The 17,007-nt window shown below is 42.5% G+C and overlaps 1 protein-coding gene across 5 annotated transcripts in view; it reads right to left on the bottom strand.

Moving 5' to 3' along the window:
• plxna1b (plexin A1b) overlaps positions 1-17,007 on the bottom strand; it is a 191,664-nt gene that overhangs the window by 21,245 nt on the left and 153,412 nt on the right. For 3 of the 5 annotated variants that reach the window (XM_038695462.1, XM_038695465.1, XM_038695463.1), the window contains exons 14-21: positions 15,957-16,080; positions 15,656-15,792; positions 12,452-12,619; positions 9,277-9,370; positions 7,987-8,223; positions 5,874-6,017; positions 4,455-4,689; positions 142-290 (exon numbers count right to left, since the gene is read on the bottom strand). In XM_038695462.1, the coding sequence (XP_038551390.1) occupies positions 142-290; positions 4,455-4,689; positions 5,874-6,017; positions 7,987-8,223; positions 9,277-9,370; positions 12,452-12,619; positions 15,656-15,792; positions 15,957-16,080 (1,288 nt within the window). The remainder of the gene's footprint in view (positions 1-141; positions 291-4,454; positions 4,690-5,873; positions 6,018-7,986; positions 8,224-9,276; positions 9,371-12,451; positions 12,620-15,655; positions 15,793-15,956; positions 16,081-17,007) is intronic. The other 2 variants (XM_038695464.1, XM_038695467.1) reach the window with 1 other exon arrangement.

Genomic DNA, 17,007 nt, shown 5'->3' with positions numbered 1-17,007 from the left:
GCAAAATGTTGTTTCTTTGTCCTTGCTTAAAATGTCTTCTTCAAATAGACCACTTCTAATTATATACCTAACACATACACACACAGAACAACTTTCATTCATTCAGTGTGTGTTTGTGTGTGTGGAGCGCTCACTACTGACCCGTACCTCCATCTCCTTGAGAACAGGGTGGTCCTCTATCCCAGGAAAGAGGACCCTCATGGCGTAGGTGCGGTAGTCCAGGAAGGGGATTCCTGCTCCGTCCAGCTCCTGAGTGAGTTCATGGATGTCTGTCTGCAGCTCCGCAAAGGCTGCACAAATGACAAAAGAATGGTCACAAAGATATCATGAAAGTTGTCTTACAATAAGTTTCAATTTTTGTTTCAGGTGACAAAACAGATTTCTGAGGATGCAGACTGGAATTGAACTCGAATGACATATCTTTTTTTTTTTTTACAGTTATAATCTTCAAGGTTGATTTCTTTTTGGTGACACCTTAGGTAATAATCAGTCTTCAGTTTGGCGTTCTGACAGCAGCGGCCCAACACAAAACACTAGAAAAGACAAGGCCTGTTTTACTTGCTCTAGTATGTATTTATCCCAAACAAACCACTGCTTCTATAAGTAAACATTTTCTTGGAGAACAGACTGAAACACTATTGTTTGAAATTTAACTGGCAAAAGTAAGAAGCAAAGAAACATTCATTTGGATGCAGAAGTTGGGAATTAAAAGTGGTCATTACCGGCTAAAACACAATTTTTAAGTTATGTTCTCAAGTGATTATTTTTCTTCCCAGAAGATGGGGAAGCATTTGTAAATTAAGACTTCAAACATTAAAGTGCAAATGAGAAGAATGAATGGAAAAGCTCTGGCCACAGACTTCAAACTTCAAATGCCAGAGCCAGTATTTATGTTAACACTGACTATTCATGCCTCAATGAATCCTCAATCTGATTCTCAGCAACAGCATGTTTTAGAGGAAAAAATTGCAACACAAGTGAAACTGAGGGACAAGTGGAGGCGTGAGGAGGTGTAGCAGTGAAAAGCAGCATTATGTGATCGCTCTTTGCTGAGGGCAGAGGGAAAGATGGAAGGAAGGAGGAGAGGGAGGATAGAGGAAAGTGTTGTGGTACTTGGTGGCTGGAGGGGAGTTCAGGATGGAATTGCACACAGGAACATGAGCACTGTGAGTACACACACATTACACGCTGCCACCTCACACTTTTCCTGTCTTGCCCCACAGCTGAACACATAACCTAGTGCCCAGATGATTTATGTGAGTGCATGTGTCAATGTTTTTACACATTTTCCATTCCCAGCGAATGCGCGTGTGTGTGTTCTGACCCTGTTCTGTATACTCCAGTGGCTTCGCAAGTCACATCTAGAGGGAACAAATGGGATCACATCCATTTTCTCACTCCCATCACATACAACAGTGCATATACAGGAGCTAATGCTTTCAACGGACTGCCTTAATTCTATTTTATAAATATAAAACTCCCTTGAGGAGAAAATATACAGCTATATGGTTTTATTAATGCGACTGTGTGTGTGCGTGCGCGCACGTGTGTATGTGTGTGTGTGTGTGTGCCCTTTAGCGTCATCCAAAATACACCAACACATGGATACACAACCTAAACAAATAACGAACCGGAGCCCAGACTAACAGATGGCTCGTGTCACCCTATCCCTCTCATCCTATCTCTCTTTTTCTCCCTCTTTCTTTCCTTCAAAGTAACATCTTAGAGGTCACCTCTCTCTCCCTTGTGGTTGCCTCTCCTCTGCTATATCCCTCCATCGTTCAGTTTTTTTTTCTCTTGCCGGTTCCCTCGTGCCATCCATCTCTCTCTGCATCTCTAATTGGCCTCTTTTTTGCTACCCTGCCCCATCTCTTTTCTCCATCTCTTTTCTTTCATCTGTATTTAAAGTCAGTTGTTTTGCTTGTCTGCTACATTTCTCTTTCTTGAAAAGAAATCTAAGTGGTTCACTCCACCTTCCTGCTATCCAACCCTTACCTTCCTTCTATTCCAATCACTTCCTTTCTTTTCAGTCCATGTGGTCCTGCTATTTGTCCACCCATCCCCTTCTGCAACCAAATATTAATCTAGCGTCATCTTTCTCCCTTCGCCTCCCGATATCTTCATATCCAACATCCTTCTCTCTCTACATTTTTAAGTTCTTTCTCTAGTACTATCTGCCTCTCTTATAGTTTTTACCTCTCTCTCATAATCTTCCTATCCATCTCTTCTTCAGTGCCCACCTCTCCTTCTTTTCTCCTTTCCCAAGTTGTACACCTTATTTATCTCCCTCACTCCGTCCCCCTCCTTCCATCCATCCTGTTGTCGTCTTCCAGACAGTGGTGACAGCAGGGGACAGACAGGGTCAGGGCACCTGGACTCACCCAGCCAATCACTGTTTGAACTACTGTGTGAGTTTGCGTGTGTGTGATTGCAGGTAGTTGCAAAAGAGCAGGACCTGAAGACTTGAGTGTCAGGAGGAGTGGTGTGAAGTGCACAAACTCTTAGAAAAAACAAAAACACGCAGAGCCATCCCCTGAGCAGAGCAGTTAAAGGTACAATGTGTAATTCCTGGCCACGGGCTAAAAACAGATAGGGGGCAGCATTTCACCTACTTCCACCCTCCTCCTCCCCCTCTACCTCCATGTTTACAGTAAATCTGTGCTATGGCGTCGTCAAGATATTCTCCTTCTAGTGATCCAGTTAAGACAGGGTACCTTTGTAAATAATTTATTCTGCTACTTAGCAAGGTTAAATCTTACCAACAGCAACGTTTCAATGTTAGCACCGAACAAATAGTGCACTATCATTGCTCAGTTAGTTAGCAGACTATGTAACTACTACGCTGTTTTCTTCAGTTAGTGTTAAGAATGTTGGCGACGATTTCATTCCCAGTCTGCCCAGTCAGGGACAGGAATGTTCAAGTGGTGGCAGGAGACAAAAAACGTAGAAAAGACATATCGGAGGAACCAGAGGTCGGGGAGCGCCAGGGAGAGCAGCTCGTGTGGCAGCATTTAGAGCTAACCTTGAGCAATGAAGGTTACTTCGTCATTTCATGTTGGACTAGGGGCACACTGGACACAACAGTGACTCACTATCGCCTCTAGAGGTAAGTGGTGCTACAACACAGGACGGGCCCGGGCTAGTGGGTTAGCATGCTCGTCTTTGACATGACGTCAGAACTGTTACTTCTTCACCTCCCGTTGATCATGTTAGTTAATTTTTTAAATGTGTTAAACCAAAATTCTGGCCAAATCTTAGACATTGTGCCTTGTTATAATCTAGGGGCGTGGAATTTGAAAGACATGGGCATTTACCATCAGACTATATTTCTATTTCACTTTAAATTATTCCTTCAGCTTAACATTGTGTTCATGTTAGGATAGGTTAAGATTTGTTGGGAGGGGGAATAGTTCCTTTAATGTTTGCCTAACTAGTCAATAACAACTGACTAGTATGATTTCTGTAAATTCATTTATAACTACCTGTACAGCTGTGTCAATCTCAAAGACGGTCTAACAAAAGACGAGGTACATTATAGCAAGTGTGGGAACAAGCCCTTTTGAAGCTATTGTTACATTAATTCTGACCAACTCCATCTTTATTGAAGTGCACACTTTATTCTGATGTAAACCCAAACCTGCAGATCATCTTTGCAAGCCCCTACTAATAATTATAGTAAACTTACTGTTACCGTTATATTTTAGGTTTATTATAGCAGTGCAACAAGTGAAGTGATCTCTAAAGCAAATGTATTCTGCTGATCATGGTTATCAGTATTCTCCTTCTCTTTCTCCCCATCTGCTTCTCTCTCTCTCTTGCCAGACAAACCAGTAGCAGCATCAGTAGGCTCTCACTGGATCAATGCTGTCTCCTGCCAAATGAATATATGCTAATGTACTGCTGCGCAAGTCCCTCTCTCTAACCCCCCCCCCCCCCCCCCCCCCACCACCACCACTTCAGTCGTTGCCAAACCCCTCCCTCCTTACTATCCCTCACTTCCCCACCTCTGTGCCCTGTATCTATCTAACCTCCATCTCTCCCTCCCTCTCTCAGTGTGGATGGTAGTGAGGCCAGCCAGGCGGCTCTCTCATGGGGTGGAGAGCCAACATCTGGTGGCTGGCTCAGATCAAAGTACTCCTCTGGAAACACACCAACATCCATGCACACACACACCGCTGCCACCTAACAGCAGGGGGACAGTTGGCAGTAAGAGGGAGGGAGAAATAGAGAGTGAAGGAGAAGGTATAGAGCAAAATGGATAGGACTACTGAATGGGAGTTGTGCAGCTTCTGAAGTAAGCTGCAGCGAGGGAGAGATTTACAGAAAGCTATTTGGGGACATGGGAGGTATTTGGGGAGAAAGATGAAATGAAGCTAGGAGAACACAGGCATTATGAAAGTACCTTTTGAGGTAGAGTCACAACCCTCTTATAACCAGATTGTGCCCAAACTCACCTTCCTTGCACTCAAGGGCCACCCTGGACTCCAGGTTGTCCATCTGCAGTTGCAGCCGTTTGAGGGTGCGGTCGGCATCCCGCGACTTCCTCTTGTAAGCGATCAGTACCGCAATGATAACCAGCAGGAGGAGGCCGCCGCCACCTCCGATACCGATGATGGCAGGCAGGGTGAGCAGGCTGTCTGAGTAGATCTGCAAGGTCCCCGGTGAGTATTCAAAGCCACCAACACGCACCTAGTAGACGGACACAAACAAAAAACTTACACTCTGTTGTTTGTTTAGCAGAAAATAAATTAGCTGCTGCTAACAACATTAGAGCTGTGTGCTATGTATGATGTGAAAATCATACAGAAACCTTATTTTGGCATTTTTAAATTTTATCTACAAGAGCTACAGTTCCACATGATGGTAATTTTAGAATTACACCGATCCACAACCACTATAGCATAGTGATTAAAAAATATGCAAGGTGCCAATGCTAAATCCCACATTGCATTTATACTGGCAAACCAAACTGTGCCGAGTTGGGCCAAGTGGAGGCCAAAACTCCTCAAAACCCTTTATATCTGAGTTGGGGGAGGAAACATCTGTGCTCCAGGGCTGTCTTTGGAACCGGTAAAACACATACAAGCATTCGCACTCACCCATATGACTTTCAACCATATCACATCAAAACAGTTCTGGCTTGTTGAAAATGTCGGGTTGTCCCTCCCCCCTCAAATCTTTTTTTCCCTTCAATTCCATCTTTAAATGGCTTACGTCTATGAAATACCAAATGGAGGAGGGTAAAAATAGACACAGACCTCTCACGCCCACTAGCCATTTTTGGTCTCTATTGAATATCAATACTGTTGAAATCCCAAGGAGGATGCCAGACAAACGAGACCGATCAAAAGCCTCTAAGACATAAATACAGTCCCAAACACCGCCAAACAGTATAAGAGACGGGATGTGTGTATCCGTGTGCGTGCAGCTATATGAATGGGGAAGAGAAATCTAGAGTAATTGAAGAGATTTAGGTCTGATGGATGGGGAAGAAAGAATGAGATGAATGAATGAAAAGGCAGGAAGTGGATTGACATAAAGAAGGAGGATGAATAGAACAGCGGAAACAGTGCAAACAGATAGAGACGGGCTGAGAGACTGAAAGAAATGTGAAATGCAGTTGCTCCTGAGGTGGCAAGAAATAAAATCAAGAGGAATGATAAAATACAGGTACTTAAGATAGAAAAATGTAATTTAGGAATGGTGCTCATTTTCAGGTTTTGTATGGCTGTATCCAAACCCCTTAACCCTGGATGGTACCATGGCTTTGCTGCGTGTGTGACAAATCAAGTGAATATAATGAAGAAAGACACATCACATGATGGGCAAATACTCAGCAACAGTAATGTAGAAAGTATGAAAGTTTTGCTCACTGTGACTTTGTGTTCTCCGGTCAGGTTGGGCCATTCGCACAGCAGCTGGCTCTCAGACAGGGTGAGAACGCAGGGCGTCTCCCCGATCAGCACCGTGTAGTTCAGCTTAGCGTTTCCTGGGGCTGCAGGAATTAGGTTACGGCCCTGGAAACAGACACACACATCATGCATCGGTTAGTTACATAAGGACTAAGTCTGAGGTGGTGTGCAGAAATAGAGAAATAATGATAAATGCAAAATGATTCATTCCAACTTTGACATTTATGATGTCAAAAGAAATCTTGTTTCAGATTGGTTGACAGTTGTTTCTCAACAGTTCAGCCACAGCTCTAATCAGTGTGCAAGGTACTTCAAACTGCAGGTAACCATAGCAACAGGGCTTCTGCTTAATACTGCCAGAAAATACCTCTCACGGAAACTGACCAAACTTTCAGGTAAACTGTCCGCAAACAAAATCATGGATCATGACTTCAACAGAGTTTTTTCCTTCTGTTAAACATAATTCAATGACAGAAATGCTGCACTGAACTGACTGAATTGAAACTGAACACATTCTGCTTTTCACAACAAACAACCAAGTCTATGATATTCCTTGAGTTAAAGATTTGACAAAATTTAGTCAATTAGATTATTTGATCCAGATCTGGTGGCTAAGGGCTCATACATGTAAAAATGTTGTGTTGGTTGCGTACGGGTGTTGGGGAGTACAATAAATAAATTCTACATAAATCCCTCTCCTCTCCTCTGCCACCTCTATCCACCCCTCTGCATCCTAACTCACTATGCTTTGCAGAGTGGGAGGAATTAATTGCTGGAAAATCTCAATGAACGTCTAATTTCTCCGCAATTATTTAATAGGATGCCGTTTCTGTGCTGCTTATTTCTGAAATTCTTTACCCGGAGCACGGTGGGGCAATCAGAGCTTTTCATTACAGAATTATATTTAAAGTTACAGGGGAGAGAGGCGTGATTCTTCATTTCCAAAACTCCACCCTGATTGGCCGAGAGAGAAAAAAGGCTCGTTTTCCATGAAATTGCATGATAATCTTCTCTCTCACTCCTGAGGCTTTGAAGTTCAAGGGGAGAGGTGAAATGACAAAAGACAGCGTGGGTGGGTGGGGCAAAGCCTTTATAAATGTGCTCTGGATTCAAATGCATACTGCCTCTATGGCTTAGAGTAAACATGGCTATGAAGTCTCTCTTCAGAAGTTATCGGATAGAAATCTGAGCAGGTGGCATAGCTACGCGTGGGTCCACTTTATAAACATTACTTTCCTTTGCACCTGATTTTAAACGGAGCGTTTAAGAAGTGACTTCTTTTCCTTAAAGGTCTCCTAACCCTATTGGAGACAGCAGGCGAAGAAATAACATCTTTCAAGGTTGAGGCACATCTGAAAGACGGCGGTGTTGAAAGAAAAGCTCTCAAAGCAAGAGGAAGGAGGAAGTGAAGTGTCTGTACAGGAATGTCTGGCAAATCATTTCAAATGCCTGTCAGCGTCTTATCAGTTGTGTTGGATGCTGTCTGGGAGGTCGCTGCAGCATTTTCCAAAATAACTAGTTGTAAGATTGAGCTTTTAATGTTGCTGACAATTCTCAATATTACTGGAACGCTGCAGTCTGCTATTACTGCTCTTCTAGTGTGTAAACTGAGTGCAAACACTTAGCTAACCTTCTTTTGTCCTTAAGCCTTAAGTGTGCTTTAACACATTTCTTTCATTTGTTCCACACTTTTACAGACTAACCTTCGAAAAAAAGCTTTGATGCACAACCACCACCAACTCCATCCAGACATTCACTCAGACATAAGAAGCCCTCCCGCCCCAAGCATGGTCCACTATGTGAAATGAGAGGACCGACAGCAAAAATAAAAGAGAAAAGTGATGCAAGAAGTAGTAAGTAGGAAAAAACAAGACAGAAAAGATTTTTGGGAAGAAACAAAGAGAGGAGAAAGAGAGAGAGACGGGAAGAAGACATGAGAAGGGAAGCTGAAAACAAAAAAGTGAAGAGAAGAGAGAAATAAAAAGAGAAAGGATGTGATGGATGCAGAGCAAAGCCAGATAGAGACAAGGCCAAAACAGATCAATGCTGAGAGCACAGGCTGGAGGCAATTTACCTTGAGTATGAGTGGGGAGGTGGGCTTCAGCTCCAGCATGCCCGAGGGGCTCAAAGGTTCGAACACGGGGTCTGGGTGGTAGCTGAAAGTCTCATTTACCACCAGTACAGAGCGCACGTCATCCATGATAAAGCCGATCTCATCAGGACTGCTGCCCGCCTCCGAGAAGCCTTTGTCGGATCCGGCCACAGAGGGTGCCAGACACACCATCATGGTGTTGTTGACAACCGTGCAGTTCTAGAGATACACAGAGAAAGGACAAGTGCAGTGGAGAAAAAGGGGTAGGGGAAAAAAGAAAACAGGAAGGAATGAATGAGAAAAGGGGAGAAAATATGTTAAACTTTAACCTTTCTACCTTTAAATGGTTTGCAGTGTTGGCAAGAAATGTAAAAAAACGGTGCATTTTAATATTCTTACGGAAAACATCATGTTAACTAATACATAATCACCAATATATACGATGGCTGAAACAGGGTTATATGATATGAGTGATTAAATGTCTCCATAATGACATAATGAGGAAGAGGCTGGCTTAATAACATCAGTGTTGTAATCAGTGTTGATATCATCTGGAAATCCCCTGTGGGGTTCGACACTTAAATCAGTCACCGAAGAACAAATGAGACTGTAATGACACAGAGAACGAGAAGAGGTCAGCCAGTAGCTGTTACCGATAACTCAGCACGGCTAAAGAGACTTTTGAAGAGTTTCACAGCATGTTATAGCCTTACATTTTGTTCAATATGTCACATACTAACACACAAAAGGAGTGTAAAACCACACCAGTCACAGAGCTAAACTGTGTTTATAGGTCAATAGAAACATTAACCAAGTAAAATAAAAATGACTGCAGAGAGGGGGACAAGATATATTTTTACTTTCAGCTAAAGCGGGAGTGGGAGAAAGGTTAGCTAAGCCCCGTGGTGCTAGGTGAAGAGAGGGGGATTTGCCAGAGCTGCTTTATTGCTGGTTGACATTTCAAAGGTTAAACTGCTAAAAGGAAATTCAACATCAAAAACAAACAGAAAATGGGCCCTTGGCTGGTTGACCAACGGGTCAGGTGTGTGCGTCTGTGTCTGTGTCCCAGGAGTGTGTGTATCGTCTGGAAATCTTTTTTTTTTTTTCATAGAAAGGGAGACAGCAGGGAGACAGCAGAGAGAGAGAGAGAGACACACACACCTGTGTGTCTATATTGGTCTCACTCCGACTCACTTGCCAAGTCAAGTCACTGCTTTTGTTTTTGTTTTGTCAATACAAACTGTGTGCGGGTGTCTGGGTCCGAACACTTACATTCTCTGACTTGGCAGCTCCATACTTGGCTCTCATTTTGGGCTCCTTGATGGTGGCCAGATTGGTTCCAGTAATGGTCAACATGGTTCCTCCACTAAAAAAGAGAAAAGAGTTACTGCAGAAAAAATCAAGACAAATACAATTATACAATGGTACTTGGGAAAATAAAAACAATTCTACGTGCACTTGTGTGTCACATATTCATACATCTCCTGCTGTTCCTTTTTTTTCTTGGAGGGTCTAATAGCCTACACTATTCAGCACGCCTATCAGTAGAGATAAATGTTAATAAATCTGTTCTCTGTGGGAGCCGAGAGGGCCCTCCAGTTGGCGATTCACCATTAATGCTCGCTCCTGCTGTAGCCTTTCGCCTGCTTATTCATGGAAGCCCATTTTCAGGTAATGATAGTAATGCTAAAGCCCTTGCATGAATGTTAAAAGCTTCTTTAAACCGATATGGAGGCTGAAGGGAAGAATAAGCGAATATGTACAGTAGCATTACTCCTGAAAGCTGAAGCTTTTGGCCTCTCCTCAGCACCTCTCGAAAGTCAGGGGAGATATTTTCAGAGTGTATTAAAGTTGCACTGCTGTATTTTTCAGTACCTCTGTCAGTGATCTGACATGTTCTGTAACCTTTACACCTGTGACCTATTCAGGTCTTTGTGACGCCGACCAGCAGAGGCATGGGTAATATGGGTAAGAGTCCTATCCCCCCACACTGCCTTCTCGACAGCCTCTGCTGGCCTGAGACGCTGAACTTTATCTGATGTGAGGTGTTCTGACAGCAGCTAAATAAGTTAGCATACAGCCTAAAATAGTATAGTGCCACTGTGTGTCTGAACTGGCACCAATGTATGGCACCAAATATATTGCTAGGTTTCATTCAGGCAACGGTACACCAAAAAACAATCTCAAACTCAAGAGCAGATTATGCATTATTATGTGTATCAAGTGTTATAAAGCCTTGTAAGATTGTTCTTCTACCAGCCATTTTAGTGGCTCTGGTGTTTTTTCTCTGAGCAGTGGCAGCTCAGGTGATCTACTCGACTAATCATTACACCCATTCCTTAGTGGAATTAGAGAAGCTGGTATCTGAAGGCGGGAGGTGAGGCCAGTCCAAGGCCTTAAAGTAAAAGTGGTCCTGGGTAGAACTACAGAGATAGAGGGACTGAGGTGAGAGAGGACATAGGGCTTTTGAGAGGCTTAAGGAAGGGCGACAGATAAAACAAAAACAGAAAGAAAACCAAGCAAACAAAAGGGGTTTAGGAGATTTACACCAAGTTACTTCTTCATTGGTAGAATAGCAGAACATAGAGCAGTTGATACGTAGAGGTAATTGTGAACATGCACTAGCTCAAAATCTGTAAAAATCAGCTTTGTATCAATGTATGGCAACATTCCACACTGGTAGTCTGCAAGGGGATAAGAATCCTACTGCACACATACAGTGAACACTATATGGTGTGAACTGTACTACACTTCATAAACAATCTTGTCAGTGCTATGTGTCGGTGTTGTTTGCTGAAAACCTCTTCCCGAAGGGAGGTGAACAAGTCTAAGTCATGTCTGATTTGTGTTTTGGACAAGGGAGGCTCAGCGCCGTTTGAAATCGCCCCGACAAAAGGGTCACCAAAGGGAATGCGGCGACAAAATAGCTCGGTAAATAAAAGCGTGATTGGCCTGGAGAACCACGCGCCGCCTCCTCTGGGAGTGCTGAGTGAAAGACCAAACACAAGCGGAGCACCGAGGTTAGTTCCCCCCAAGGCTGGAGCCAACACTTTCATTCCTGTTTCCCCTTGCCTACCCCTCAACCTCTCATTCATCCCATTCCAGATGAGACTTCCCATCTACTCACACCTCTTTCGCATGATGATAGACTTTGTCTCCCTCCAGAGTTTTAAAGCTCCCATTTTCACCTCAACCCCCAGCGACGATGGAGTTGCAGATTATTAAAATGTCTCACCAGACAATGTGTCTAGTGAAAAAATCTAATGTGGGCTGTCCCGAGACGTGAAACTATATACTTTAAAGCAGTCAAAGATGAAGAGAAGGAGAACAGCGTTTCTTTTAAAGATCACAGAGCAACAGAGTTGTGACAAGCAACTTGCAAGTAGAGTTGTTTTTTTTGTTTGACCTTTACTTTTTATATGGACTACACTCGTAGCTATAATTTGGGAGCTGTCCATTATTTAAATACCAGCTTGTATTTTAAAATTTTAAGTAAATGGAAAATAGAATAACAACAATAAAACTCAGGAAATAACATATGACATGTTCCTGGAACTGTAATTTTGAAGTAAATGAGACAGTCAACTGTGTGTGTGTGTGTGTGTGTGTGTGTTTGTGAAGTGCTGGCTTCATTTCTGAGCAGAGGAGTAGAGGAGTTTCTAGGTCATGCTAGTGAGCCCATTAGCACTTGGAAGCTCCAAGCTTCTTTTTTTTTCCCCCTCCAAAACACAGCTTGTGTTTGCACAGGAAATCTTCCTGTGGCTATGTAGTCTCATTTCAATAAGTCAAGTAATATTTAAAGATACATCTCTGCTGCAGCTCATCAACTAGCAGTGCACTGCTTCAGGAGCCTCCTTTACCGCTGTTCCAGCTCTCAAAGCTTTACTTTTGAAACATAAAGATAAACAGAATAAATAATATGCCTTTGAAAAGCAAGACAAGTGTGAAAATGGAGAGGAATGTTTAGTTGGTTATTTCTTCGAGACCCTGTTAGCAGAATAATATATTTATCACCTTTTACATAGAGTTCATATTTCACTTTAGTTGGCTATGCTCCTTGAATGTATGGCACAACCACCACCAGGGATTAATAATGTATCGATGCGTCTGTATGTGTTCTACTGTACATCAAGCAGAATCATAGATCAAACACCGTGTTGATGTATATTACAGATAACGAAATAATCATACGACATGCTGATGCATCACAATAATAGCTAATGGAGTGAGCTATGTGGTGCAGTAGAACGTGAAAAATACACCATTTTATGCCAGTATTGCTCAGTTTTCAAACCATTCCTCTGAATTAGTCAGTGTGAATCACTGAGATGTATGCAACATTGGGAAATGATTAATCGTGCAGTCTTATTTTTAAGATAGCTTCTACTCAAAACAGAAGGTTCATATTTGGTCCTAAATGAGGTGTGGGGAAGGATTGTGTCCTCACCTGGCAATACTCCAGTCAGGCTCGATCTTGAGAATGGTGGGATCTTCTGTGTAGTTGAACTTGACCTCTGGGTTCCTCAGCTCAGCAGAGTTGATGTCCACCATGACCGGGGTGGTGCCTGGGACTAGACCCGCAGGGGTCACACACACAATCTCCTTGCTGCTCCGCCTGGAACAGCAGGAAATGAGGGTAAGTAAGGGAGGACAGGGGAGAAAGGAATAGAGAGAGAGAGAGAGAGGTTACATACAAAGGTCGCTGATGGCCTCTTAAAGTGGACTGTGTGCTCCAATACCCCATACCAGAAGGTCTTGAGAGGGATTTTTAGTATTTGGGTGCTCAGACTCTCTGACAGGTTATGAGATAGACACATAGAATAAAAGCTGAAGTGGAGAGTGCAAGAGGAAAAAAATCCCACTTTATCCCTTAAATAACTCATAAATTATTTATCAGATGCGACAAAAAAGCAGACGCACACACAAACACAAGGGTGACAGTCGCCTATCCACAAGGCCAACATCTTTCAGTCTGTCCAGCAGTGGTTTCATCAGCCCGAATCACAGAGTGCTGTACTTCAAAGCTCTCTCCCTCTCTTTCTGTCTATGTCTGTCTCTCCGTCCCTCCTGCGCTTTCTCTGGCTGATAGATCTGAAGTGGCAGATCAGGCTGGTCGTCTCTCTGTGTGATGTAACTCCCTCCCTAACAGACAGGCAGCCAGCTGTGACCTGCTGGGAAACTTTGTGCCGCTGCCAGAAACTTTGTGCTCCACCCCAGTGGCTCATTCCACTGTCTCCTCCCCCTGTCAGAGGGAGACGCTGCTGGCCAAGCCGCAGGAGGAAGGCTACCTGCGAGGCAGCATGTGTGCGCACGCACCTAGTACGTACAGTTTGTCGAGCAAGTGAGCCTGCACTGTGTGAAGGTCTATGAATTTGCATATAAATATTCAGCGTGCAGGTAATAGATTAACATTGTGAAAGTATGTGTTTTGCGTTACTCGTCTGCAAACACCGCTGCAAGTGTGTGTTATTGGGTGTGTGTGCATTGTGCAGGCATGATGGCAGGCAGCACAGAGTGAAATTTTGAACAGGAGTAGAACAAGCTGATCTGTACACAAATCCTTCCCCTTTATCTGCTGTGAAAGTGAAATCCACAGAAAGATGAGAGATGATGAAGAAGATGAAAGAGTGAAAACCTATTTTGGCGGCTCTATCCCGGCGGCTTGCGGTGGAGTAGGGTTGGGTGGGGGTGTGAGACTGAGTGAAAATGGTGAAAGAAACCAAAAAACGGGGTAATCGTCTTTGTCGGACACATCCCGACTGTCTCCCAGGAGGCAATTTCAACAGCGTCCATAGACTGAGAGGGGATGAAGACAGAGTGGGGGAAAATGAAGGACAATTTATATTTAAAAAAACACCCAGGTTTTCCACATTCCACTAGTGCTGCGTTTCCATGGCAACCGGATTCACAACACTGTCGCCTTCTGAGAGCGCCTGTGGCGCGGCGTACGTATTTTTGACAAGGTTGCGGCCACACAAAAGAAAGCCAAGAGGGGATACAGAAAGAAAGAAAAGAGAATGAAAGAAAATGGGGTTGCAGAGGGAGATAAGAGGATGAGTGACTTGGGGTAAATAGGTTTTGATTAAAGTGGAGGCCCCACTGAATACAAAGACACATTAAAGAGATGGACTCAACCAGTTCATTACTTTGGCCATAAAGGTTATTGCTGCTCAGTGAATGAAAGGCCAAGACTATTATGTTCACCTTTCTCAGAATGTGCTACAGCGCTTTAAATTGGCCTTTACTTTTTCTTTTGATAGAACTTGATGGGTCCGAGCCCATTAGTTTAACCTGTCACTTGTTGCCTGCGAGAAGGGAAGCACTATAATAAAAACACCAGTGTTAAACAGAATTTTCTCTAAAAAGAGAAACAACAAAACAGAAATGAGAAAATCTCAGGACACAGCTTAAGCAACAATGGAAAAAAGAGGAACGTAAACAGTCCACTTCACTAGTGACGCTTCTGCCTGGAAATTCCTTTCAGTACATACATAGGTGCTTGTTTTAGTCACTGACAATACTTTCTGTGAGGTTTCTTTCCTCTGCCATCTGCCACACACCATACATGAGTGGATTTAGTCCAGATCTCAGTTTGCTGTCACTTTGCCAGGAAGGGACTCAAAGAAACAATAGAGTTCTTGGCTCAAGGAATTACAGTCATATCAAATTGGATCTCTGTCTCCTCTTCTTGAAATCCTGGCACAATCTCTTGCAGAGTGAGTGACAACGGAAGAAAACGGTGGCAGATTATTCTTAAAACTAAAGAAAGGGGGGAAAATTATGTATTTCAAACATGAGTTCAAAGCAGGAAAAATGTGAGTTACCAATTACCAGCAACATCATATCATTCCATCCAAATTATAGTCATATCTCTGACAAAATGTGGGTCATGCATGTAAGTCATCCACTGCACAACTGAACAATGATATCAGCTTCCCCGAGAAAGGCTACACTGTCATTCTCACAATTGCTGTGAATTATAGTACTGCAGGTCATCCTGCATTTTTCAGACATTCTGCAAATCAGAGGCAGCGACCACAAAAAAAAGGTAATGAAAAAAGGGAATAACTATAATTACTAAACACTGAATAACAGGAACATACTGTAAGTAAAAGATGGGGGATGGAGGGGGGGTCACGATGCATCACGACTTGTAATTTTCTACAAAGTCACAATGAAAGAAATAAACTAAAGATGGCTACATTTGATTACAGTGTCTTCCATTAACAGTCACGCCGCATGCACATTGTTCTCCACCGTTTAGAGAGCTTTTATCAACCCAGTCCCTACTCTCCAGAATAGCAGTGAAATTAGTCCTAATGAATACCTATACAAACAGCAGGACTTGTGACTAAGCGGCAATACTTCTCACTGCATATTCCCTTGTAGTTCTCAGGAGTAGATGCCAAAACAATATTTATATGATTATATAAATTATTATTATTATTTAATAAGCACTATAACCATCACGCATCATCAGCGTAAAGCAGTATAAAACTTTTTGCAGCGGTGAAATACGTGTGTATAAATACCTGCAATTTTACCACTAATTAAAATACATTTGTGAATGTTCTATCTCACCTATAACGCTGGGATTGTTATCAACTATGTGCTGACAAAACAAACAGATGTTTAAAGTAATTTCACTCACTTCTCAAAGACGCAGGGGGGAAGTCCTATTTTCACAGATACAGCGCTGCCTGCATTGAGATGACTGCCTTCAATGGTGATCCTTGTTCCTCCAGACAGCGGCCCAGTGGAAGGCTGGACACGGCTAAAGTACGGAGACTAAGGAGGGACACAGTCAGAGGACAGGAGGATCAATCATGGCTACTGGGCTTCACCAGATATGTCAAACACAGTATGAAAATCACCCAAAAAGCTTTGTCTTGACTGTGATTTCATTAAGCAGTACACTTACAACACACACACACACACACACACTCACTTACCACAAAGGTGAAGGCCTTGGTGGAGACTGCTTTGTAGTCCGGGTGAATGCAGTCCCTAACACACACTTCTACCTGAGCCTCCTGCACCCTGTAACCTGTGGCATCATTCAGCCGACAAACAATCCTGAAAAAAGGGAAACACAGCGGTGGGGAGATGAGTTCCATTACCACCGATACGAATGCATACTTCAAAAAAGAGCAAGGAGAATAATTCACAACACTGGATTTTTGGAACACATCAACTCTAAAGCATTAAAACTACTTGATCTAGTTGAATTTCAAACAGCAGTAATTATGTTCAAGGCTAGAAACAATTAATTGCCTGGCAATATACAGAAAAGGTTTTCTGAAAGAGGGGGGGCTACGACTTAGGGGAAAGCCAAATTTTAAGACTCCCTGTTAAATATTAGGAAAAGTTTCTGTTTATCTGTCAGAGGCGTTAAATTGTGGAATAAACTAAATAATGAATTAAAGCAATGTCCAAGCATATTCCATTTTAAAAAGATATTCAGAGAAATTATATTTCAGAGGTACAGAGAAATATAGTGCTAATAATCACTTGGGGTTATATTGAATAATTTATTAAGTATGTGTATAAATATTGTGTTTGTCTAAATATATGTATGTGAATATAACTTTTGAATGTGTATTTTCTTTGATTATAGATTTATTATCTCTGTAGACCTATTATTATGTAGCTATTTTATTAAATATGGTGGTAAGGGTATAAAGGGGTAGGAGTACACAAGTTTTACTTCTTCCTACTCCTTTTTGCACATGGAAATAGAGCTTTTTAAATTCTGGAAATTATTTTGCTGTTCATCTGTTTTTTTACCACTATTTTTTCCTATTCTTTTTTATTTACATGTTCGAAATAAAAGAAATCAATCAAATCAATCAATGCATGGCTATGTTTGCTGGATAATGAGACATTTCAGAGGAAAGATGCTCGGCGCCAACAAGGACCAAGCGAAGAAGAGACAAGCAGGGAAAAAACAGATGTGCAATGTTTTTCTTCTGCTATGTCCAAGTCAGAAATAAACTGTTCATG

This window comes from Micropterus salmoides, unplaced genomic scaffold (genome assembly GCF_014851395.1).
Source record: "Micropterus salmoides isolate LMB-PRFRI ecotype aquatic unplaced genomic scaffold, ASM1485139v1 Ms_hic_scaffold_4, whole genome shotgun sequence".
Classification (NCBI taxonomy): domain Eukaryota; kingdom Metazoa; phylum Chordata; class Actinopteri; order Centrarchiformes; family Centrarchidae; genus Micropterus; species Micropterus salmoides.
This window is presented reverse-complemented; position numbering and strand designations above follow the sequence as displayed.